This window comes from Heterocephalus glaber, unplaced genomic scaffold (genome assembly GCF_053883595.1).
Source record: "Heterocephalus glaber isolate CG9 unplaced genomic scaffold, H.glaber_assembly_v1.0 deba00001104, whole genome shotgun sequence".
In the NCBI taxonomy this organism is placed as follows: Eukaryota; Metazoa; Chordata; class Mammalia; order Rodentia; family Bathyergidae; genus Heterocephalus; species Heterocephalus glaber.
In genome coordinates this window covers 355,579-382,214 of record NW_028258193.1, presented here as the reverse complement: position 1 = coordinate 382,214, position 26,636 = coordinate 355,579, and the positions used below count along the sequence as shown (strand labels likewise).

Genomic DNA, 26,636 nt, shown 5'->3' with positions numbered 1-26,636 from the left:
TATTTTCTGTAAGATTAACATCAGATAGGTTCTGGCTCTGTTTGTTTTCTGCTGCTATAGAAAAGCATCTAAGACTGGGTAATTTAAGATGAACAAGAGCCAGGAGTTCCAAGGTCATGGGGCCACCTCTGTGCTGTGTCATCCCAGGCAGAAGGTGGAAGGAGGGGCAGCATTGAGAGGCTAGGGCTCTCTTAACCTCTTGTCAGGACCCCACTCCTGTGATAAGAGCACACGTCCACTCGGGAGAGCCTGTGCCCCTGGTCACTCCTAGAGTTCCCACACCTCAAAAGCATTGCGCTGAGGCTACGTTATCAACATGTGAACGCCAGGGACACATTCACACTTTATTTACATGGCTGTTTATTTTTCTAATTTTTTTTATTTCCAAGTTTCATAGGTAAATTTATGGAAGATTCTTTACATAGTTTTTTAAATGATGTATATGTTGTACATAAGAAGGATGGTGTGGTACTAAATGATTTTGTATCTGACACTTAATCACATAGAAAAAACCTGAAATGTGTGTAAATAAACTAACACTAATTGAATATTTATTTATACCTAATTTTTTGACCCTTTCAAAAGTCAAGATTTATTGATCCTCCCCTAAATTTTTCTCCTTGGCCACATCTGGTACCCTTAGGTTCTAACCTAATTTATAAAACCTTTTCCTTATTTTATGTCTTCATGTTCTTGCTCTGTATCCAGGTCATTCTAATGTGATCTGAATTTGGAAATGTTGAAGGAGCATTTGAACATCCGCCTTCAGGACCCCCATAGTGTGCTGGTCCTCTTGCAGCCTTTCTGCAGCAAACCTGACCTGTAAACAGAGTCCCATGGGTGACATTGCTCCAGGGGCCACTGCTCAGGATACTGCTGCAGAGCCGGAGGCAGGGACAGAGAGCTAGGGTCATCCTGCTCTGTGCTGGTCCTTGCAGGGTGCTGGTCCCTCCACTGTGCATTCACATCCTTGTCTGTCCTAGTGAGACTGAGATTCCTGCCAGGTCCTCCCTTGTTCATCTTGATGGTTTTTAAGTCAATATTTACACATCAAGACTCACCAAGATTATGTCACTGAGATAAATATGTCAAGAATGGAAATTGAATCCAGGGATGTAATTTATAAAATGAGACCTTTAGTTCCTTTTTTTCCTCTCTGTTGCTCTGTTTTTAAGCAGACTTTGTGTATTTGATTGTTATTGCCTTTAAGTGTCATTCACTTGATCATACTGAATACAGAAATGAATGTTTTTATCACTGACACTGTGTGAGGAGAAGTGTATCTTGTTAGCCTCAAAATAGAATTGTTTGACTTCAACCTGCACATTACAGTGGCGTCTCCACATGGTTCCGCATGCTCACAGGTAGCATTTTCATCCTGGAGACTGTGTTCCTGAGATGTCCTTTTTAATGAGCCACATGTGTAACTTGCTGTTCGAATGTGGAGAGCTATAAGTTCTCTGGTTTGAACGTTGTTTGAATAGTTTCAGCTAGAACTTACAGAAAATTTTCTGAAACTTATTTTTTTATATTTAAGTGGAGAAAAGCATCAACCTTGAAAATTCATGTAACAGTCTGAATTCTATGAAGTACTCTTGCCTTGAAGATGATAAAGATTTTTAATTGATTTTTCTTTTATGGTGTCAACAAATCTCTTTTCACTAAGCAGCCATACAATTAATTTTATATGTTCTTCCTGTAAAGTAGGAAGTAAATCCAACAGCTATGACCAGGACTTCCAAGAAGGATAGCTTATAGCAGAAAGTCCAAAGTCCACTGTGTCTAGAGGTGGGAAACCGTAGCCTGCAGACTACAGGAACACTGAGTCCTGTGGTCTGAGTGGGTGCAGGGACAGAGGAGGGGCAGGGACGCTGTGGGAGCCTGCAGGCTTTTCCCTGCTGGGCAGATGTCAACATTGGGAACACAGGTCCTCTTCCGGGTTGCTTGGTACGTGTCTGCCACTTCTCTTGATTCTGTGAGGTGACTGGGTTCACTAAAGCGTCAGACATCTGCACAGCCAGACTCTAGTCGGTGAAGATTGATCTCATTCATGGGCTGCTTACAGGAGGGAAAGAGCTGAGTGCCCTCCGATTTCCATGCAGGACCAGTGACGATGTTTTGTAGGAGAGTGGAGGGTGGGGTGCACAGGACTCCATGGCGCCAGGTTATGAGGACTGACAGCACCCGTGGCCCCACCACTGCACTGTCTGGCACAGCCCCACTGGTCACCTGTGGCCTCACACTTGGATGCTAAGGTTAATTAAAGTAAACCCTAAACTTCAGCTCCCCATCCCTTGAGCCACATGTGAAGTTAACACAAATTTGCCTGCAGCCGGAGACTGCCCAGAAGACATTCCCCATGGCAGAAGGACAGCACTGTCCTAGAGTCACGCAGAGCAGAGGGCAGATGAGACCACACCAGGAGCTCATGGAGTGCAGCAAACATGGCAGTGTTGGGGTGATGGGGGCAGGGCTGATTGCTGAGGTATGTGAGTGGGACACTGGGCTGCAGAGAGGCGATGACAGTGGACAGAGGGGCCCAGCCATTCTGTGCAGTTGTACCCTGAGCTCAGTTTGAGCACTGCACCAGTTTCGCCTCTCACCAGTTGTCCTTGCTGAATACACCATGCCCGGCATCCAGGGCAGGGCCTCGGCGGGGCGGCAGCAGAGTCCCTGCTGAATGCACTGTGCCTGGTGACCAGGCAGGCCCCCAGACATCAGTGGTGTGTCCCCATAGCTGCATATTCACTGTCCTCGCCTGCCTGTAGGGAAACAGCTTCCTGAACATGGCCCTCCGCAGGTGGGCGTGAACACGTGGTGGTGCTGTGCTGCTTCTGCAGAGAGCTGACTTCAGTCAGGAATCAAACCTGTGACTGAGTTTTCTCCTTAGACTGCCAGACCAAGCGGCCCAAAGACTATAATGCAACATTTACAGTGGCACCTGAGTTCACGAACTGATTTCTTTCCACAGTTCTGGCTGCAAACAATGGGATGAGAACCAAATCAAATTTCCCTATATGGGCAGCATTGAACCTGGCCATTGAATTTGATTTGGTTCTCATCCAATTTGGTTTGGGACCAGAATCATGGAAAGAATTAAGTTCATGAACTAAGGTACTACTAAACATAGAGAATTATGAAAAACATTCTTTAAAAATTTATGAATAAAACATTCTTATCACACTGGGAAATAGGACGGAACCAGATCAACACATTCACTGTCACTGTCTTTTCCCACATGAAAATATGTTATACGAAAGTATTTGAATCAAGTATTTTGGGGAGATAAATTCCCCCAAGGACTGTATCTGTAATATACCAGGGTATCTTTTGTTGGGAAGCTTACAGTTTAGGAGAGAAAATGACATCACAGACTAATTTGGAACCTAGCTGTGTTGCAGCCCTCTAACATCTTATTCTGGTAATGGTCCTCATGGCCTGTGTTCTTTGTTAGACCTGAGAACATTGTCTTGGCCAGCGCCTTCTGTTAGGACTTGGAGAATACTATGGGGTTGCAACTCTGAGCTGTGTCAGCATGCTAAGAAAGGTTATCCATGATGGCGAAGCAGCTTCATCAGGACCATCTGGATGGGGTCTTCAGTTGGCAAGGAGTGGGCTCACCTCCATACAGCATGGGCAGGAGGGGAGTGGTACCCAGGGAGCAGGGTGGGCTGGATGGAACAGCACCTGGGGAGGCATCACTGAGGGGGTGCTGGCTGAAGGGACCTAACAGGACAGGCAGGGCAACAAGACGTCCCCTGGGGCTGGTGGGGATGAGAAAGTAGACCAGGAATCCAGGCTGACAGCCATAGAGGCTAATTAGATGTCAAGAAGGGGAGATTTCTGGCCAAACTGGCTTAGCAGGGTTCTAGCTAAGACTGATTTTATAAGGATTTGCACCGATGGGCCTGGAACTTGCTCAGGAACCTGCAGTTGGGTCAAGCACAGAATCTTTGTCAGTGGGCATCTGTCCACTCAGATGTAAATGTGACTTTGGTTTAAGGAATGTTTTCTGGTTTGGAAGGAACTGAGCCATGTGATGAAAGCATCCCTGAAACTGCAGATAAGTGAGTTCCATTGTGTGACCATGAAAAGAACATTTATGTGAGATAGAGGATGCTGTTTTCTTGTGCAACCTCAGGAGTAACAACTTTCATTCCATGCTTCATGTTCTGGGAGCTTCAGAAGCCCAGGACCTAGGGTGGAGGGCTGCAGTGGCTCCCTGAAGGTGAGGACAGGTGGCATGGCTGCTGTGTGCCTGTGCCCTGTGACAGCAGGGAGCAGCAGGAGACCCGGGCTCTACAGATGTGACCTTTTGCAAACAGCTCTGGAAGGTACAGGTTTAAAGTACAGTTGTAACCGTGGCTGGGTGTCCTCTGAGCCACGTCTCATGCCTGAGAGGGTGCCTGCCCTTGCCCTGCCCCTGTGAATCTGCTCGTGGGTCCTGGAGCGTCATTGTGCACACTTTTGGGGGCTCAGTCTGGGATGCTCCTCTCATTGTCCAGTTTTGGGGATCAGCGGATCAGTGTGCAGACAGCACTTTCCATCTGTTGGTGGCAGTGCCACCATGGTACATACTCATACCTCCACCTGTTATTGGGAGCCTTGCTGCAGTGCCTTTGGATTTTCTGTGGTGCAGCAGTGTTACCTGTGGCTGAGTCTCACACACCATCTCTCTCACTTCTTGTGTTTTGTTTTGTTTTTGTGGTAAGGAGGATTGAGCCAAGGGCCTTTGCACTGACCCATATCCCCAGCCCTTTTTCTTGGAGACAAGATTTCACCAAGTGGGCTGAGTTGCCCGAGCTGGGCTCACATTTGCAATCCTTCTGCCTCAGCCTCCCAGAGTGCTGGGATGACAGGCGTACACCGCCACACCCGGCCTCTTCCATGTCTGGCATTGCTCAGCCATGGGACAGGATTGACTACAGTGTGCCCACAGCACTATTTAGTTCTTTTCCAGTCTGGGAGAAGTTTTCAGTTCTCACTGTTGTGCATGATGGTAGCCCTAGGTTTGTACAGATAGTCTACATCAGACTTAGAGTTTTACTTTCTGTTTCCAGTTGGTTATGAGATTTTTGTCATATGTTGGTATCAAAAGTGGCGAAATACTTTGTAACAGTGGCATCTATTTACTGATATTTTGAATTTTTTTGTAGCAGTGTTTTATGACAGGCATTTCTTCTCTTAAAATGTCCTGTTCAGTCTTTGGAATGAAGAGCAAGCTATAACTAGTCACTTTTTTCTACTGTCTGGAAATACTTATATACGCTGGATATTAGTTTTATTTTCTTAAAAGTTTAGTAGAAGTCACAGGTCAATCTGCCTGAAGTTCTTGTGTGGGATTTCTTTGTTTTTGTTTTTGCTTTGTTGAGACAGGGTCTTGCTGTGTAACCCAGGCTGGCCTTGAACTTGTGACAGTCCTCCTGCCTCAGCTTCCTGAGTGCTAGGTTTACAGCCATTTGGCACGACACCTAGCTGTAGGATTATTTTTAATTAAAAATTTAATTTTTAAAGCCAGGCGCAGTAGCACACACCTATAATCCCAGTTACTTGGGAAGCTGAAGCAGGAGAATCGCAAGTTCAGAGCCCGCCTGAGCAACTTAGTAAGACCTTGACTCAGATTTTAGAATAAAAAGGGCTATAGCAGTAACACCACTCTCTAGGTTCAATTCTTAGCCCCCCCCAAAAGGATTTAATTTTTTAAATGTATAAAGGAGTGTTAAGTTTTGTTTCTTCATGTGACCATTTGATAAATTGCAGTTTCTTTAAAGTCTCCATTTCATTCAAACCATCTAGTGTATTTGAGTAGAGTAATTTAAAGCGTCCATTTGTTAGCTTTTTAACTTCTGAGAACATGCGTTTCCCTGTGTCCTGGGCTACTGGTGTTGGTAGTTTTTCCTTTCTCTTTCTGTCCTTGACCAATCTCACAATTTCTCCAGTTTTCTTTCTACAAAGTGTCTTTGCTTGTTGATTTCTCTATTGTATTATTTTTTGTCTTGCTTTATTATTTCTTTCCCTCTAACTCTATTGGGCTTAATTTTCTGTTTTCTAGTTTCTTAAGGTGAATGCTTACATCACTGATTTTTAGCCTTTCTTCTCCTCTGATATATTTAAGACTATAATTTTCCCTCTGAATAGGACATAGCGGCAGACCATAAATTTTGAGATGTCATAATCTCATGAAGCTTAAAGTAATATTTTCTTTATTATAGAAGCATTGTGTCCTCAGTGCCCTCAACTTGAAAATCAGACAGGCACAGTAGAAAGAGCAAATGTCTATGCTCACCTCACCAGAAGGTAACCACATGGGTGTCCTAGGATGTGGACTTCCAGGGCTCGTTTCAAATGGATATTACTCTACCCTTTCTAAAATCCACACATACTATAAGAAGGTAGATAAATGCACTGTTTTAGAGACTTTTTGCTACCTTTTTATTCATTAAAAAATAAAAAGCTACAAATGAGGGTAATGTTTTTCTGTTTTTAAACTGGAAAATAATTATTCAATTTTTAAGTGGGCATAGGACTAATAAGATTTTCTGTTTCTTCTTGGAACCATTTGATAAACTGCATTTTTCTCAGAAGTGGCCATGTTTTGAACTTGCATATTTTATAGACTAGCTGAAGAAGCAGCTATTCAGAAAGATTTGGAATCAGCATTGGTCTGTCAGCCAAACTTAGCGGGTCCCAGTTATTGATTCATGCTTACAAATGAAATGGAAAATTACAGTATCCAGAAATCTAGCAGTGATTGAGGAAAGTGATAAAGCATACTAATTATGGGCTAGACCATAATCGTATATCATGATGTTATGAGGATTAGTTTTGGCTTTATGCCAAGTTCGAGGTAGCCGTAGGTTTCATAGATACAGTTGCTAAGTGTATCAGGAGAAAACTGAGAACTCTCATTCAAAAATAGCAGTGGAATTGTTCACCGTCCCCACAGCACAGTATCTAATCTGACAATGGCGCAAAGCTGGGGAGGGAGTTTAGGGGGCCTATGTCATACGGGAGAGATGAGATCTGGTGATGGTTAGAACAGAGAGTATCCTGAGTATGTTCACACTCAATGTGAGTTGGGCTGCGTACATAGACAACACGGTGTGCGGGCAAGCAAAGAACCCTGGGCTCTGTGGCTGCGATCTCATCACTCTGTGGACAGTGCTATGGGGTTATTAAGAAGACTTGGATAAAATGTGAAAGCTGCTTTGAAGAACTAAACATGGAAGACAGATTAGGCACATTCTGATTTCACAAGGAGATTAAAGCCCTTGAGTAGAAGTTACAGGGAAAGTGGGTTTTTATTCAGTATAATAACATCTGGTCTTTATAGAGTGTTTCACAAATTTCATATACATTACTTAATCTTGATTTCTTATAAAAATCTGTGATGAGGTCGTGTACAGCTGAGGAAAATTGAACAAGAATTTCCTAAAAATGAGACCTGTCTGATAATCACTGTGAGGTGTGGCAGTCAGATGTAGATCCGCTCAGGCGGGGCCAGAAGGTGTGAGCCGTGGTGACAGAAGAACCAGGTGTGGGCATGGTCTCTGTGGTTGGTAACCTTTAAGGGTGTGCAGACCTGGCTGTGTGCAGTGTGGGATTTCACATCATTTTTTCCTCAATCTCAATGTGCACCTTCAAGTACTGGGGGTGCCTTCTGTCAGCCATGCCCAGTGCGGGTTACTCGTTGGAGACCTTCCTTGTCATGTCGTAGGACTGATCCACTGGGCATTTCTCCTCTTGACCAGCACTCCTGGCCACCCCATTGTGCCCCATCCCTGCTTTCCTCCTGGCCCACCTGTCCTATGCCGTGTGACTCCCTCCAGCACAGGAGGCTCGGCTGTGAGCTCTCCTGCCAGTCAGTGGTAGATGGTGGCAGTTTGAAGTCAGCTGTACTGGTAGTGTTTACACCAGGAAAATTGGCAAGAGGTGTCAGTCAGCCAGTTAGCTGGCTATTAACCATTTACCAGCACAGCACATCGATGACCTATTTCATTTATGTACCAACTTCCCAGACTCAATCTTCATTTCAAATGTAGTTTGTTATTGATTCAGGTAGGCAAGTCCTTGTTGTTTATATTTTATCCTTACACACAAGAAACTCCTAAAAGATACTAAAATGAATGTAAACAATGTAAGAATCCATGCGTTTACAGCCCCCCCAAGGCCATAGGAATCAAATTTTATACAACTACTCTTATATCCTTAAAAATACAATAGATGTCATAATTATAACACTCCTTTTGGGGGGAAAAAGTAGGCTGTTAATTTGTGTTATGGTTAATCCCAGGATCATTGGTGCTGTAATTACTGTGAAGTAAAGTTGAAAATCAATGATGTAAATAGTTTAGATTCCTTTTCTATACAGCTTATCAAGTCCTGTGGAAAATTTATTTATCCTAGTATGTTTGTTACGATCCCATTATACTGAAAATTGTTGCATTTTAATATTTGAACAGATCAGGATCCTCATGATCAACCAAAGAAAAGAATTAGAAAACATAAACTGAAGAAAAAATTTAAAAATTCCAATAATGTTCGTGTAGACCAAGCAGAATTAGAGGAACAGCAGAGCCTTTTACAAGAAAAATTACAGCCACAGCACACAGATGGCCCTACAATAAGCAAAAATAGGAAAAGGAAGCTGAAAAAGAAACAGCAAATTAGAAGGAAGAAAGCTGCTGGCTTAGTCACCAAGGCCTTCAGTGCCAGCTTTACGTATCAACCTGAGGAGAATGGCAGTGAGCAGGAAGATGTCCCTGGGGCTGCTGGAGATGGGGGCCCCCGCGCCATGGAGGAGGCCAGAGGGGAGGCCATCACGGAGCACAACACAGCCCCCTCTCAGGAAGACGAGGAGATCGCCAACAGGAAGGCCGGCGGAATCCTGAACTTTTTGAAGTTGATGCAAGAAATGTATTTCTATGATGGTAGGTTTTTTCCTGCTTTCGTTTGTGTAATGCCATCCACTTAATATTTGGAAAGATAACCAAGTACAGTAAGACACTTAAATGTTTATAGTATAAAGCACATAAGACACTCAAAGTAACTAATTAGTTTCCAAGCAAAATCAGAATATTTACATTATTTCTACCAAAGAATTTGTGCTGTTTCCTTGGCAAATGTGGGTTGGACTTCAGTTCTTTTTTTTTTTCGCTCTACTATGGATTGACCTCAGTGTCTCATGCATGCTAGGCAAGCACTCTGCTACTAACCTACATCCTCAGCCATTTGTCATTTTGAGACAAGATCTCACGAAGTTCCCCAGTCTGGCCTCAAACCTGTATTCCTCCTACCTCAGCCTCCTGACTAGCAGGGGTTATAGGCATGCACCACCAGACCTGCTGGGCTAGTGTTCTTTATTCCTCTAAAACCAGATTTTGGAATGTGTTGGTGTTCAAGAGTATATTTCTGAATAGAGGTGATACCCTTTTAGAGGTATTGAACTTATGTTCATTCTTATAAGCTAGTAGAGAAGTAAATAACAGCACAGCTCTCTCCTTAGGGTGCATTTTACTCCTCCACATGTAACTTACTGATTTAAGTATTCGGTGAGCATTTTTGAGTATTTGTATTGATATATGATCCAAATAAAAATAGATGTATTCTCATGGTTGACAGTGTTTACAATTATATAACACTTTATTAACAACCAACCAAGGAAAGCCGCAAGTGCTCACCGGGAGCTGGCATGGTGAATCGCATGACAAGACCCTCCAAACCAGCTCTCTTCCCATTTGGATAACATTCCTAGGATGTCCAGGAAATCCACGTGTCAGCAAGATGTGCGACAGAGCTCTTGTGAATAACACCGAGAAGTGTCAGGTCTATAGTAATGTGGCAAGTAAGTGACTGATTTAAACACCACTATAGGTCACTTTTAACCAATACACTGGTGGCAGGTGACATTCATCCTTTCTTCTTTAGCAGATTTATCAATGGTTTCATTCACAGATTTGAAACACATCTAACAAATACCTAAATGACACAAATAGGATACATCTAACACTCCAAAAGAGAAACAAGACTCTGCATATGAAAGAAGAGCCTGTGGCAGGCCAGCAGTCACGCTGAGAATAACTGGAAAAGCCAAATTAAAAATAAAAAATCTGTTGAAGGACTCTGAGACCCACTGAAGAAACCAGTTTTACAAAGGCAAAAGCTCTAGAAGAGCCCTGAGCCAGTGTTAGCATCCACTTTTCCCTTCAGGTCCTGCCACTTCTAGTGTGAGCACTGAGTGAAGGTCTGGGGAAAGGACCCAGTGGAGCCCTCAGAGGCAGAGCACCCAGCAGGGCATTTACCAAACAGAGCATCAAGGGGCTGGTGAAAGAAGAGGCTCAAAAATAAAACTCTGCTAGATTCCCTCAGAGCCCTGGCCAAAGGCTGAGTAAACGAGGCCACCAAGGGCTGAGCAGTCTGGAAGAGCTGACCCAAAAAGGCTTCACCTGCAGGCTGTGTTCTCGGAGCTGGCAAGGGTCAGCCACACACTCAGCCACCCTGTGTTGGCCAGGCCCTGCGTTGGTGGTGTCGACCCACCCACTCTGTCTCCCAGAGAGAAACACTACCATCGAAGACCTTCGTGATTCTCAGAGACCTACCTTCAGCACCAAGAGATGGGACCACATAGCATGAGCTATGCCAGGAGACCAGCAGAAGGATGGGCAGGAGCAGAAGGTCTTATTGATGCCGCCAGGCAGGGTCTTTAAAGTAACCGTGACTAAGATGTCTGAAGAAGAAAGATGAAAAATGGGAATCTGTTAAGACAATCAAATGGAATTTCTAGACCTGAGAATTATAGTAGCTAAATTCAGAACTCAGAAGATGAGCTTAAACAGCACATTAGATTCACCATAAAAGAAAATTAGCAGCTGGGAAGACAGATCAAAGAAAGTCCACAGGATGAAGGATAGAAAGAAAAAAGTAGAAAGTGCAGAAAGAGCCTGACTGAATAGACACAGTGAGCCAGTCTGATACGCATGGTACTGGAGTCCAAGGTACAGGAAGGGGACTGAGTAGAGGCCATTTCTAAAGAGATGATGGAGACAGGGGGTTCAAAATGATAGAAGACACAGCCTAGGGTTTCAAAAATTCTGTGGACTGAAGCAAGTTAATACAAACAATACCACACCCAAGCATACTCTAGTTAAACTGGAAAACCAGTGATAACATCTGAAAAGCAGCCAAGAAATAATACTTGTCCTCACAAGGCCAATACTGTACGTAGGCCTTCAGTAGAGACAGGAGAAGCCAGGCGCTGTGAATATGAAGAGTTTTGTTCCATTGTCAGGTTTGTCCTGCTGCTGTCCGTGACTCTGAGTCACATGTCATACTTGGAAGGTGTTTTAAAAGACAGACTTATAAACAGACCCTGAGTTTCCATTGTTTAAACAGTGGCATTCTACTGTCTTGTTTGCTTGTCAGAAGTCTCTGATTCTCTCTCCTGGGAGCAAAGTTTTATATCCCAGCTGTCTCATTCTAAGCAGAATGAATGTCTGAGACTTCTGTAGGAGATGAAAGTCTGTCTTTAGCTTCTAAAAATCAAACCAAAACTGTATTTCTAAGTGATGGTGACTTCTTTCAGGTGTCTCCAAAGACATGGATTCAGCTGTCCGTGTGGAAACTGCTGAAGAGCTGCTGCGCTGTCTAGAGTCTCACCGCATGGCTCCCTCAGATGTGCTCATTCTGGACCACATGAAAACGCTGCTGCTGCTGCACGACACAGCGAGACTGCAGCGTGCCCTGGAGCTGCTCCCGGAGCACTGCGAGATGCCTCTCGGTGAGTCCTGCACATGCGCTCATCGTGCTGCCTCACGCCCACCGGTCAGGGTTCTCCTAGAAACCCACCAAACAGCAGAGGGTCGGGAAATGCAGCAATGCGTATGTGCCGGGAGAGCGGAATCCCACAAAGAATGGGGGCTGCATGTGCCTCTGCTTGATACAGAATTTCTCACACTTGCAGAAGTGTACGGGCCACCTAATTTTATAAACTTGTGAGCTATCAACTCTGAGAGCCTATTTTTCTAAATTTAAACAGTAGTGGAAGAACTTATTTCTTTCCCCTTTTCTTCCCTTTTGCTAGATTAGGAAGGTAAATTTTTTTTACCCTTCAAAGATTTTGATGTCTTATGAACCCCTAAAGTTGTTTTATTTTTTATTTTTGAGCAAAACACTTTAGATCATAGGGGGCCGGGGATTTAGCTCAGTGGGTCCGGCGCCTGCCTTGAAAATGCAAGGTTCCTAGTTCGATCCCTGGTACCAAAAAAAAAACCAAAAAACCATTCATCATAGGGAATTTGTAGCTGTACATGATCTATCTGGCTTCTTTTTTTCCTATCCCCCCTTTGTTCCATCTTCCCTCCTTATTTACAAAAGCTTTGCTTCCATATTTTCCTTCTATTCTTTTTTCTTCTCCTTCTTTCCTTCCCCCTCCCTTGTTCCCCTTCTCATTTGAACATTTTTTCCCATTTCCCAATCTTATTACACATTTTGTTCCTTATATCCACTTTCTATTTCTCACACCAGAGAAACAATGTGATATTTAAACATGTGTATCCAGTTTATTTCACTTAAGAGTATGGTCTCAAGGTGCATCCATTTAGCTAGAAATGTCTCAAGCTCACCCTTCTTTATGGCATAGTAGTACTCCGTTGTATGAAAAAACCACATCTTCTTTATCCATTCATTGGTTGATAGGCATTTTAGGCTGTTTCCAAGATTAGCAATTACAGACTGTGCTGCCATGAACAAGGGTGTGCATATATCGCTGTGGTAGGCTGCTTTTAATTCTTTCAGCAAGATACCAAGAAGGGGAGTAGCTGGGTCAAATGGAACCTCTAGTTTTAGGGTTTTTTAGGAATTTTCACGCTGTTTTCTACAGTTGAACCCCTGGAGTTGAAAGAGTAAATTATCATGATGACTTTTCTTATGATTATTTCCCTGGTATTTGTTGAGTTCCCACTCCATGCAAGTTGTAGTATGCTAGGGTCAACTGCATGCTTGTTGTGCAGTGCCATGTGTGGGGACACACAGAAACCTGCCCATGCTGCAGGCAGAGCATGCACTGCCCCGAAGGAAGCACAAGGCAAGTTTCACTTGAGTGAGTGAATGAGAGGGACCTGCAGCTGGCTGTGAGGAGCTCCTGGACAGGTGACATGTGCGTCCGTCCCCAGACCTTACCGTGCAGCGAAGGGCCGACACAGTCTGAGGCCAGATGCAAACCAAGTCAAGAAACAGTAAAACAGTCACAGTGTGTGCTGGGAGAGCAAGCAATCAAGTGGTGGGGACAGTGAGCATTTTACTTCTAAATCGAGGAGGTCATCGTGGGTTGGGTGTGGGAGGGAACTGCGGCATGTGTGTGGAGGAGGGGGTGACTCACAGCCACCTGTGCTGGGAGCAGCTCAGTCATGGGCTCCTCATGACAGGTGGAGCAGGCTCCACCCTCGGGAGCTTGTATCCTCGTGGTGGAGACAAAATGAGCCAGAGAGCAGGTGAAATACAAGGCTGGGGGAAGAGCAAGGAGCAGGTGCAGGTGTTCTCACTGCCAAGTACGACCTTTCTGAGAGGGCAGTGACCCATGAGTCAGGAGCAGGAGACAGTGCTATGGAGGTGATGGCTCTGGGGGCCATGGCAACCTGTGGACTGTTATTTAGAGAAGCAAGAAGCTCTTGGCAGGCTTCATGGCAGGCTCACTGCCCTCAGCAGGTCTGTGGGCTGCTGTGTCGAGACCAGAGTGAGGGGAGCAGACAAACACTTACATTGGAAATTGCACCTTTACATAATCTCTCTTGGTTCTTGTAATTATATTGTATATCTAAGATGTACCAATAAAATAAAAATTTTTTTTAAAAATTACATATGAACCTGTCTTATATAAAGTGGGTTCCCTTTGAACATGCAGCAGAATATGCAGTTAAAGTTTTTCTCTATCAGCTGGGTGTGGTGGCGCATGCCTGTAATACCAGTACTAGGAAGGCAGAGGCAGGAGGATCACTGGGAGTTTGAGGCCAGCCTGGGCTACATAGTGAGTTAAGGACAGCCTGAACTGCCTAGTGAGACCCTGTCTAAAAAACAAAACAAAACAATACCAAAAGAAAACAAAGAAGTTTTTCTGTATCAAGCTATTTTGTCAAATAAAATCTAGTAAATGATAAAGCTTTGTGTTCAGACTCTGGATTTGCCTAATGCATATTTGGCCTACATAACTCTTTGGAACTTTATGAAATTAACTGGTGGCTTTATCTCTCATCTCTATAGGGATAGCATTTAAAAGTAGGTATAAAGTGTTTTTGTCATGTCTCATTTTTCTCTTCACTGGCCCAGGAATTTTTTACTAAATCATAGATACTTCCTTTGAGTAGGATGTAGACATCTTTCACAAGGTCCATGCGTGGGCTTTCACAGTGCTGGGACCACGCTGGTGCTCAGGAGCCAGATAGAGCTCACATTCCTATGTTGCCTTGCGTCACCGTCGAGAGTGTTATAGGCCAAAGCTGCCACTCACTGTGTTGATCTCAGGTGCAGGCACTGAGAGGTGCTGTAGGAATCATTCCGATCTTGAGGAGAGGCGGCTTGGAGATGTCAGGCACCTGCCCTGGGCAGAAGAGCACTTGCCTTGGGAGGGTCTTGGAGTGGCTTCTGTGGAGTGGGTGAAGGTCAGACCCCCCTCCTCTCAGCACCCCACCTCTGGATCCAGTCTGGTTTGGAAATGAAGCATCTATGTCAGAGCAGTGGGCCAACTCCAAAGCCAGGCCTGGCATCTGACTGGACGGGGCGGTGTCTTCCTCTCTGCCCTGCCCACAGGCTTGGTGTGCTCTCTCCATGACTGACAGCTGCAGAAGTAGCAGATTCTTTGTGAATGAGATCCTGGAGCTTCCCAGTTGTAAACCTGACATTCAAGCAGAACCTGGCTCATGGCTACAGTTCTCCAGGAAGCCAGGGAATTATTGGGGAGTAATGTCAGAAATGCTCTGGCTCTTGCTGTCATGGTGGAGCCCTGGCCCTCATGAAAGCTGAATGCTGTGTAACCCATCACATCTCACTTAAATTCTAATCACCTTCCAGTTGTCTGCCATTGATATGAAATTGTATTTCATTTTCATTTCAAGCTGTATATGGCTTTCTTTCAGATCAGATTTTAAATCTACGGTATTGTAGGTTATAGTACTATGATAGTATAATGTTCAGGCCCAGTAGAACTTGAGAACACAGATAAACTACAAATATTCTGAATTGCCCTACCACTTTGTCATATTTCCAACATGATGGATGATTCATAAGTTGTGTTGTGTGACTAGCAACATCATTTTTATACCAGGGTTGCATTGCACTAGATTACAAGGGGCTGATCAAAAACTACAGTATGTGTTTAAATTTTTTAAAAAAGATAAATTGCATTAATCCCCCTCAAAATAGTTCCCTTTGCGTCAAACACATTTATGCCATCATTCTTGCCAGGCTCTGAAAGCAGTTCTGGAGCCTTCCTCAGAGATGTGATCAAAAATAAGCGAATGCTGCTACCTCATGCCATGCAACAGAAAAACAGGCTCATAAAAAGATGCCAGTGTGTCCTCATCCACCTTATTCACCAGATCTGGCACTTTGCGACTCTGGCTCTTCACCAAAGTTAAAATGACCTTGAAAAGTGAAGGTGAACATTTTGAATCAATTCAGGATGTCAGGGCAGCCAGGACAGTGCAACAAAAGATACTCACAAAAGAATACATACAGAGCTGCTTCAGAAAGTGGCAAGAACAATAGGCTAAGTGCATTTGAAACTAGGGGAAGTATTTTGAGGGGATTAATGACAACATGTCTTTTACTGTAATAAATGTTTTAAAATTTGAACATTCACTATATTTTTTAATCATCTCTCATATTTCAAGGTTTACTTTGAGCCCAAAGACTAATATCCACAAAATAATACTTTCTGATTTATTATTTGTCTATATTTTCTTTTTGTTTTTGCTTTCCAGACCACGCCAGAGTAATCTCCGCTTTCTTTAATTACTGGATTACACATGTCTTTCCAGAGAAAAACAGTGAATAAAACCAGTATGTCTCTTTAAGAAGAATTAATATTTTTAAGAAAATGTGAATGACAAAGTTGGCGGAGAGTTCATTCTTATATACAAAGAAGATTAAATTCTTAATATTTTCTTTGTATCTCAAATCCTGGAGACTTCGAAGAGGTTTCTGCCATATAATTTATTCCTGTGTTTGTATGTAATGGGTAAGATTATGAGATTTTAAACATCTGAGACTTGAAATGAGAAATAGGGATAAAATTGAAAATTTTACTTATTTGCAATTACATGTCTTGAATTGCTACATAAAACTTGGTTGTTTTTCTCATTCCTCTAAAAAATTGAAAAGGGACATTGTATTAAACTATGTAGTTGTTTTAGGCACTTTCTGCAAAATACACAACACCTGGACTTTGAAGAAGGAGATGTCTATTTTAGCCCACATCTCAGTCCAGTCAGCTAATTCTAACGAAGAAACAGCACAGCAGAGGGCTTGGCAGAGGAGAAGCTGCTCAGCTCATGGCGGCCAGGAAACAGAGCAAAGGGAGGCACAGGTGGAGAGAGAAACTCCTCCGGGTCATGCCCTCAGTCACCCACTTCTTCCCGCCAGACCCCACCTCCTAACAGCAAATCAGTGTAAGCCTCTGTAATCCAGCCACCGTCCAAAAGTCTCATCTCTGAGCACATAAGACTTTGGGAGAATGTCTGGACATAAATGATAACAATAGTTTAAAGTTGTTATTTATTTTTAAATCACCTTGTGTCTGAAAATCTTTGCTTTAAGGATGCCTTATGGATATTAAAAACCTCCAGTTAAAGTAGTTTTATTATAATTGAATTTATTTTTTCTTTCTTCTCTAAGTTGAAAATAATGTCAAGAGCCTGTTTTTCCCATTTTAGCTTTATTTTTGTCAAGGAAATAGTTGCCAGTTTTTAATAATCCTGACTTTTAAAAGTACCATTCAATTGGAACAAAATTTTAGGAGGACATTGACTCTATCTGTGAAAATAATGACTTTATGGTAATAAATAAATATCTGTATACACACACACACCCCCACATACACACAATTCACCACCATTTTTAAATGGACTGTTGGACATTCGGTGACACTGAGTTCCTTCCTGCGGCTTAAGAACATCCCTCAATGTGTGAGAACCGCGCTTTATGCATCCATCCCTCTGTTGACAGATGCATGGATTGTCTCCCCCTTTTGCCTCCTATGGACAGTGCTGCTAGGAGCATGTATGTACAGGGCTCTGGGCACCTGTGCCCATTCTCAGGGTGGAATTGCTGATCATGTAGTAACTCTGCTTGCCATTTGGGGAAACTGCCAGATCGCCTTCCCAGCGATGGCGCCATTTCACATCCTCCTGAGCAGCGTATAAGGGTTCCAGGTTCCCCGTACCCTCCTCAGCCCTTGTGATTTCCCCTTTTCTTGATGATAGCCATTCTGGTGAGTGTGAGGAAGTATCCCTGGGTAATTGTGATTTTTGTTTCCCCAATGACTAATAATGTTGAGCATGTTTTTATGTGCTATTGGGCCATCTGTGTGTCTTGTTTGGAGAAATGTCTGTCCATTTGTTGCCTATTTGTGAGTTAGGTTGTTTGGATTTTAGTTGCATTGTACATGTTTTGTGTATATTCTGGTTTTTAATTCTTTATCAGATATGTGATTTGGAAATAGTTCTCCCATTTCTGAGGCATACTTTTTTTACTTTCTTGGTAGTGTCTTTTGATAGGCTAAATTTTTTAATTTCCATGAAGTTTGACTTCTTTATTTTCTCCTTTTTATGCCTGTTATTCTGGTATCTAAGAAATCACCACAAACCCAATGTTGTAAATATGTTACTTTTGTTTTTTTCTGAGAGTTTTAGAGTTTTAACTCTCACATTTAACTCTCAGTTTGACACATTTTGAGTTCGTTTGTGTAACAGTGTTAGGTAAAGGGCCATCTGCCCAGGTGTGGAGCACTTGGGGCCGTGTCCTTGTCTGAGGAAGGTGGCTCTGGGAAGGCAGAGTAGGAAGGGTGGGTGCTGAGAACAGAGGTAACCCTGCAGCAAAGGCAGGGGCAGCTGGGGCTGGGCACCCAGCTCTAGATACCAGTTCAGAGCTGCCTGAAGGTTCATGCAGTTTATTCTCAGTTGCTTCTCATGTGCACAACAATTCTGAGAGGGCTCAGCAGAGGCAAGCAGGGCTGGGAATCTGAGTACCACAGCCTCCACTCTGAGGAGTACCCAGAGGCAGCCAAGGCTTTGCTGCTTGTCTGAGTGTGGCCTACATATTGTTACACCGGGATCGAACCTGGGGGTGTGGCCATGGCTGATGCAGAATGGCTTCATTCTGGAAGAGCCAGTAAACCATGTAGGCATGAAGGGTCATGCCTGCTACCTACTTTTTTTTTTTTAACAAGTATGCTTAGATATAAGAAGTGTAGTGTGGTGTGCAGTCGTCCATTTTCAGTTGCTGTAATAAAAACCTGAGGCTAGGTTCTTTATGAAGAAGACTTTTATACCCAGTCTTCAAGGCTGGGAATCCAAGATCAGAATAGGCCTGCCCCTTGGTGAGGCCCCTTGACCATCTTGTGGCTGATGGCCATCATTTGTATGGTGGTTTCATTTTGTAAACTTGGGGGGTCTTTGGGGGTCACAGTGATTGACTGGGTGGCCCAGCTGGTATTAGAGGAAGGGAAGGATAGTACAGCCTGGCCCCCATGGCACCCGTCCTTCGAAGGTTTGCCGAAAGTTTCTGTAGGTGAGACGCCTGTTCATGAGCGCTGAGTGCAGACCAGCTGCCTCAGAGAGGCACAGGTGCCTTCATAGTCGTAGCAGATGCTGACCATTCAGGCCACAGCAGAGCTTCCTCCTGTACAGTATCTTCACCCCCACCCATGAAGGACACACCCCAGACCTCCCTACTGTGCTGAGAATGGTACAGAGCCCCATATACTCTGTGTTGTCCTGAATTCCCGGCATTGTTTCTGTCTAGTTTCAGAATTAACCTGCCCTACCATGTTTAGGCCCCAGTCCTTCCCTTCCTTCCTATTCTTATGCTTTGGGGCCATTCTTAAATAAAGTAAGGGCTGCTTGGACCCAAGCACCACAGTACATGACAGTAAACCTGATCAAGTCAGCTGCTAAGTGACAAGCAGGCAGGTTGTGTATCCAATCCAGTTACCCTGGACAAAGGGATAATTCATTCCCTGGGCAGGACAGGTTGGGATAGTACAAAATTTCACCACACTTGAGGGCACAATTGAAAAAGTAGGGGTTGTTTATTTCTGAAACTTTTCAATTTAATATTCAGTCTGAGGTTGGCTGCAGGTAACTAAAACCATAGATTAGGGGAGACTACTGTAACAAGAGCTATTGAAGTCTCAGGCGGCAGCATCCCTCAGGCTATTTGCCTCCCCTGCCCCCTGTCCTTTGGGTGATATGAAGGATACTGAGAAAGCACAGCAGAAATGAGTACAGGACTGGACTACAGTCCTCAGGACCACATGCCTATTTCCTATTGGACCTCACACACTCATTTGCCTGTGACACCCACGAAGACCTGTGGAAGATCTCCAGTCTTTACATCTGCAACTGTATGGAAGATGTGGCACCTGGCAGAGAGCAAGCATGAACATTTGTGCTGTGCTTCAAAACAAGTCATGGCCACATAGTCATTGTGCTACACAGATCTGACCATCAGAAGCCTGAAGCCAGGCTGGTGAGTGGGGCCTGCATCTGGAGGGACAGAACCCAGAAGTGCTTAACAAAACCCTCTGAAGATGGCAGAAGAGAAGGCCAGACTGAGCCTTGCTCCCTCCCCAGGTCACCCATCCATTCAAGTACCTCTGGGTAGAGAGTCTGCTGCACGTACTGCCCATCAGGGTTTGTGTAGCAGGGAGACGATTTAATAGCCTTATTATCTATTCAGCATCTGCTTTGGCTTGGCTGACTGCAAGAGATGAGCATCTGCTTCATGTCCTTTTCATTAGTAATATCCAACCCATTTTAATTCTGCAGAACTGTATTCATTGCACACAGAAGATACAACAACATGTGGCAGAGAAAGTACAATCCTGCTTCCAAACTTGGGGGCTAAAATGAGGGGCTCACAGGGATTGAGGAGTAGGAAAATCAGGAGCAGCTCCCCAGGAGTCAGTAGTTGAAGAACAGGCAAAGGAAGGACGACCACACAAAGAGACAAGTGTACTGGTTGACTTGACCTGTGCCATGAACTACATAGCCCAACCACAGACATTAATTCTCAGTGCTGGAGGCTGGGAGGCCAAGATTCAGGTATAGGGAGAGCTGGTTTCTCTGAGGCCTCTCTCCTTAGCCATGGACAGCACCTCCTCCCTGTGTCTTTTGTGCACAAAAAGAAAGGGCAAAATCTCTTGTAAGGGCACTGGTCAGACTGGATTAGGTCCCTCCATGCATTATTTCTTTTCTTTTTTTTTTTTTTTTTTTTGGTATTGGGGATCGAACTTGTGTCCTTGCGCTTGCGCAGCAGGTGGCGAAACCACTGAGCTAAGTACCCGTCCCCATGCATTATTTCTCAAAGGCCCCATCCAAATACAGCCATGTTGGGGACCAGGGACCAAAACGTGGATCTGGGGAGACACATTTGGTCCAAAGCTGAAAGAATGAGAAGGACTAACAGGGAAAGAATGGGGCTTCTGAAGACAAGGGTGGGGTGGGGGCTGGGGAAGAAAGTTCTGGTCCAGCAGAGTAAAGTCTACAAAGAGGCTCCATCCCATCTTCTGGCCTGGACCACAGTGCCTCCTTCCACTGCCTCACTGCGGTACCCCATAGACTCACTACCAGCTGCACAGCTGTTGACCTCCAGAGGTGAGCTGGAGGCCAGCTCAGTCTGTAGCTGCAGTGAGAGCCCCACCTCTTGAGCCACCAGAACGTAGAACCTGAGCAAGGGCCACTCCATTAATGGCTCTCCTGGTCACCTTGGGGGTAAAGGAAGATTGAGAGGATGATAGGGGATGTGTGCCAAGGCTGGGTCCTCCCATCCCTAGAAGGAAAGGTGGATGATGATCACAGCAGCTAGTGGGCTGCAGCTACTGCAGCAAGGGGCTCAGGGCCTGGTGACTAGGAGGAAGCAGCTTTGGAGAGCCTTTTAAGAGGTCTGTGGAGATGGGGTGTAGGCCCTTCCTGGACCTCCTCTGCACATGGGTGGAGCCATTGTCTGGATAATAAAGTCAAGGGCATAGAGGTCTCAACAGAACCCTCAGGAGAGGAGAGGAGATGGGAAGACCCGTGCTAATGAGAAAGAGGAGGCCACACAGGGCTTGGGAACCAGTCTGGGATGGGGCAGCCTAAGTTTCAGCACATGTTTACAATGTGATGCTCCCATGGGATCAGTAGGGAACTGCTGGTAGGTTTTGAAAGAAATGCCTATGCAAGTAAAGGACAAGTGGGAAGGGAAAGACTCTAGGCAGACTCCCCTCCAGTTGCTGAGCTGTGAGCAGCCCATTAAGTTTCAGAGCAGCCACAGGAAGCAGCAGAACATGAAAGGGAGGGGATGGCACCTGCTGCTGGCACTTGGTGATGGCAGTGCAGTGGTGGCCAACCACATGCCTGTATGCTCTGCATGGCAGTACAGTCAGAAGCCTGTGCTCAGCCCACTTCTGCACCTGCCCCTACTTGTTTGTAATGCACAAAGCAGCAGATGCCTGTGTGCAGATGAATCCACCTCACACACACAGCCTCTACCCAGTAAGACACAAGCTGTTCTTAGTAAGCTCCTACTGTGTACTCGGCCCTTTAGCAGCAGGGAGGCACTCAAGATGCCCCAAGCTTGTGGGCAACCCTGGGCTTGGAGTCTCTGAGCTTTGCTTTAGCATCTTCTTTGAGGATTGTCAGCAGGAAAAATTAATCAAGTGTAGAAAGGCATTCAGTCCAACAGCGTCCATGACTTTGTGATATTTTCATCAATGGAGGGAGAAGAATTCAGTCAGTGATGAAAAGGAGACTAATAAGTGGTATGAAGTAAACAGAAAGCACTGCCTCTTGAGTAGTGTTACCTTGAAACCCAGGACATGTGTAGGCATTTTCCTGTCCTGCACCGAAGATCTTGGATAAACAGAGGCTTCTGTGCAAACCTTCAGCTCTTTCCTTTTTCTTGCATACTTGCCTTTCATGAAATAGCTCCCTGCGCAAGGTCAGAACCTCTGGAACAGATTTGACTTGGTTTTATAAATATTTGAACATATTTTTTATACCTACCCTCATTCCCAGGATTCCCTCTCCTCAGAGCTTCCTTTTCCCCCAGAGCTTCTCTCTACCCCAGGGACCTGACTCATTCCCAGGGCTCCTGTCTTAATCTCTTGCCTATTGCTGGACACAGGACCCAGCAATCACAAATTCAAGGAGGAGAAGTTTATTTTGACTCACAATTTTAGAAGTGTAAGTCCATGGTCAGCCAGCTTCAAGGCAGAAATAATGTGGTGGAAGAACCAGGCAGAGGGAAGCTGCTTGCATCATGACAGCCAGGAAGCAGAGAGACAAAGGAGGCAGAGAAAGAGATCTACCCTTTCAGGTCATGCCCTCAGTGACCTGCCTCTAGCCAAGCCCCACCTCCTAACCACACATAACATTCCACCCCTGGGCCCCAAAATACTCAGGCACATCTCTTTGTGCAAAATACATTTAGTCCATCCCTAAGAGTCACCAAAGTTTTAACAGTTCTAGCACTGCTGAAAAATACAACCCTAAAGTCTCTTTGAGGCTCAGGCAAACTCTTAGCTGTGAGTCCCTATAAAGATCAAAAAGAAAGTTAAACATTTCCAACATACAATGGTGAGGGTAAAATTTCCGTTCCAAAATGGAGAAATGGGATAGAAATGGGACCAAACCAAGATCAAAACACAAGACAAACATTAAGTCCTATAACCCCATGTCTAGGACCCAGGGCAAGTTGCGGCAAGTTATGAGCTCCAAAGGGTGTGGGTAACCCCACCCCTACAGCATTGTTCTTTGTAGCCCTCATGGCTTCTCGCTTGGGGTTGATCTGCTTACTGCCCATGGCCTTCCTCGGCAGACGTTCCATATTTCTGGATTCTCCTACTTCTTGGGTCTCCATTGCACTTTCGGCTTCGCTCTCACAGCTTCATGCACTGTCCTCTTAGGGGCACACTGCCTGACCTCTCAGTCCTTCTTCTGAAATCTAAGTGGAACCCTTCCTGACACCACAACTCTTTTATTTTGTATGCTGGACAAACCAGCACTATGTGGGTTATACCAAGGTCTGCCGTCCGCTGGAGTGATAGTCAGACCCTCTTAGACCACAGCTGCAGAGGCCTCTGCATGCCTGGATCACTGAGCACTGTGAAACATCCTGAGGAACCAATTTCCTAGATGGTGCCTCTTGAGCAGGGGGCTCAGGGGCTTTCTTGTGTGAAAGCTTTACAGTTTCACACTTATGAACCTGTGAAGAGTGGGGACTTGCTAATTACTGAGATACCCTCAAGACATCTTTCCTATATCCCTGATGGAAAATACTTGGCTTCTTTTTTTTTTTTTAAATAACTTTATTATCAAACACACACACACATACAAAAATTAAAACCATTCAAAGAAGAACAATGCAAGGGGAAAAAAATTACAATAATATTCAAATACAGTAGAACTCAACCAAAAGAAAACTGAAAAGCACTTAAACATTTTTCCATAAAACTTAAAAAAGCATCTCAAGCACCAACAAAACATCAGAGGATGTGGTTTCAGAAAGGTCCCCAACACCAACACTGAACAAATAGTGGCCTGGAAAAAAACTCCAGTTAGCTAGCAGACTCCACATAAGCCAAGCTTCTCCCTAATTAAAATTTTGATACAGTCATATGACACACGATGGAAACACAATCCGAGAAATATGTTTTTAGGCCATTTTATCGGTGTGTATCCTTAACTACACTTTCAGTTTCTCACACTAGAGAAACTATTTGGTATTTACACATGTGTCCTATTTATGTCCTTTTTATCCACTTAGGATGGCCTCAATATGCATCCATTTAGCTATAAATGTCTCTAGTTTCTCATTTTTTATGTCTGAGTAGTACTCCATTTTATTTTTTAAAACCCACATCTTCTTTATCCAGTTTCCAGTTGATGGGCACTTGGGCTGTTTCCAAGCTTTAGCCATTACAAATTTGCCACTATAAACATGGGTGCACGTTTATAGCTGTGGTATGATTCTTTTAATTCTTTTGGGAAGATACCCAGCAGGGGAATACTTGGGTCGAATGGGACCTCTAAGCCTAATTCTTTGAGGTATCTCCATACTGATTTCCACAGTGTTTGCACCAGTCTGCACTCCCACCAGCAATGGAGAAGGGTTCCTTTCTCCCCACACCCCCACCAGCGTTTGTTATTGGATGATTTCTTAATAACAGCCATTCTTTCTGGGGTGAGATGGAATCTCAGTGTTGTTTTCATCTGCATCTCTCGAATGACCAGAGATGTTGAACATTTTTTCATATATTTATTTGCTGCTACTTGGCTTCTTTTTAATTCTAATCTTTATAACAACCATGTTCTCCTTTTGGCCCAATTTTGCAGGCACTTCCTTTCAGGCAAAACTCCAAACTTTTCAAATGGGCTTTTTGTTCCTCATTCTCAATGCAAACCTAGCTGAAAGCAGCCAGAAGTACCCATGTCACTAGCTGAATGTTGGGCTGCCTTGAAATTTCCTCTGCCAGATAAATTACCCTGATTCCTTTAATCTAGGTCTCCTGCAAGGTCTCAGGACATGGGGAAAATGTAGACACATTTTTTGCCAGAGCATAATATATATGACTTCCAGTCCAACTGCCAGTGAAGTGCTTGTTCCCAGCCTAGACTACCTGAGCCTAGCTTTTACCATCTTCATTTCTTTCAGCATTCTGCTCTTCTGACCAGCATTGCACATTAACCACTGCTCACAACATTGTAGGGCTTCTCTAGCCTGCTTCTCCAAACTTTTCCCCTAAACAGATTCCAAAGGCTTGTAAACAGTATGATCACAGTCATGGCAACAACCCCACTCCTGGTACCAAAATTTTAGTCACTTTCTCATCACTAGGAAAAAATACTTGACACCCACAACTTAAAGGAGGAGAGATTTATATTGGTTTGCGGGTTTTAGAGGATTTAGTCCATAGTTTTTTAGCTGTCTCCAAGAGAGCAATAAATGGTAGAAAGACTAGATGGAGGAAAATGTCTCAAGTCATGTCTGCCAGGAAGCTGAGAGAGAATCAAGGAACCAGAGTTGGAGAACTACTCATCCATGTCTTGGCCCCAGTGCCCCACCTCTTCTCACTAGTCCTCACCTCCTAATGGCAAACTCAGCCATGACTTCATCGGTGTATCAATGCATTGATGAGCACAATGCCCCTGTGAACCAGTTACCTTCCAAAAGTCCCACCTCTGAACACATGAGGCTTTGGGGGGGGGACAATTGAGATTTAAACTACAATAGCTCCACTCTCTACCCCCTTGGATCCCCTCTGACTGAGGACTCCCCTTATCCCAGGACTCATCTCTTCCCAGGACTCCCCTACCCCAAGGACTCCTGCTCCCTCCTCTGCCCAGGACTCCCCTGTCCCAGGGACTTCCCTAACCAAAAGGACTCATCTTTCCCCAGGACTCTCCTGACCCAAGGACTCCCTCTGCCCAGGGCTTCCCTCTCCCCAAGACTGTCTTCTCCTGCAGTGTTCCCCTCTCCCCCAGGGCTCCCCCCTACCCATGTCTTCTCTCCCATGGGTCCCCTATCCCTGGCAGCTCCATGTACCCTAAGACTCCCTCCTACTCAGAACTACCCTCTCCCCCAGAGGTCCTCTCTCCCCCAGAATCTCCCCTCTTCCCCCAGGAATCACCTTCTCTCCCTTCAAATCCCCCTTCTGTTTCCCCCAGGGCTTCCCCCTCCACCCCATTTTCCTTCCTCCCTCCCCCTCTTCCCTGGACACTCTTCTCCCCCAGGACTTCTCCAGCTGCCATGCCCAAGACTCAGGTGCTCCCTCACAGCCTGTGCCTGCTTCCGTCCACCTCCAGCCCTCCTGGTTGCCTAACCAGGAACACCTTTTCACCTTCTGATTTTGTCTTTTGGAAACAAAATCTTTGTATCTGTCTTATTGTTTTCCCATCTGAGTTCCCTGGAAGATCAGTCCCTCTGAAGAATTCTCCTATCTTAAAGCACCTGCTCTGTTGTTCCCAAGAATTGATCAAGACAAACATCAAAGCACATCAGCATGGTCTCTGTAAATGCCGGAGGCCCAGGGAATGTCAGAAACAAAGTGTCTAGACACCTAAATAAAGACCAGGAAGGGATGGGTGACTAGCAGATACTTCCCTTCCTTCAGCGTGAAATCCCAGTGAGGAGATTCTTTGACATACACAGCTACTGACTTGTGACAATGGGGCTCAGACTTGTGGGAAATGGGGCACTGTGCAGACCTGGAAGCTAAACCAGGCCACTGACCAGAGCCCAGAGCCAACACAGTGTCCTCAGATCAGTTCCTGCTGTGGATCTATACTCCCCCTCCCCACCCCAGATTCCTGTGTGGAAGCCCTTTCCCCGGTGAAGTGGGCTTGGGGGTGAGAAGCTTCAGATGAAGTCATGGGAGTGGGGTACCA

The 26,636-nt window shown here is 44.8% G+C and overlaps 1 protein-coding gene across 9 annotated transcripts in view; it reads left to right on the top strand.

Annotated features, from left to right (window-relative positions):
* Erich1 (glutamate rich 1) overlaps positions 1-26,636 on the top strand; it is a 116,977-nt gene that overhangs the window by 63,084 nt on the left and 27,257 nt on the right. For 4 of the 9 annotated variants that reach the window (XM_004869556.3, XM_004869555.3, XM_021248195.2 and 1 more), the window contains 2 exons: positions 8,463-8,930; positions 11,582-13,851. In XM_004869556.3, the coding sequence (XP_004869613.1) occupies positions 8,463-8,930; positions 11,582-11,994 (881 nt within the window). In that variant the 3' untranslated portion in view covers positions 11,995-13,851. The other 5 variants (XM_087210067.1, XM_004869558.3, XM_087210066.1 and 2 more) reach the window with 3 other exon arrangements.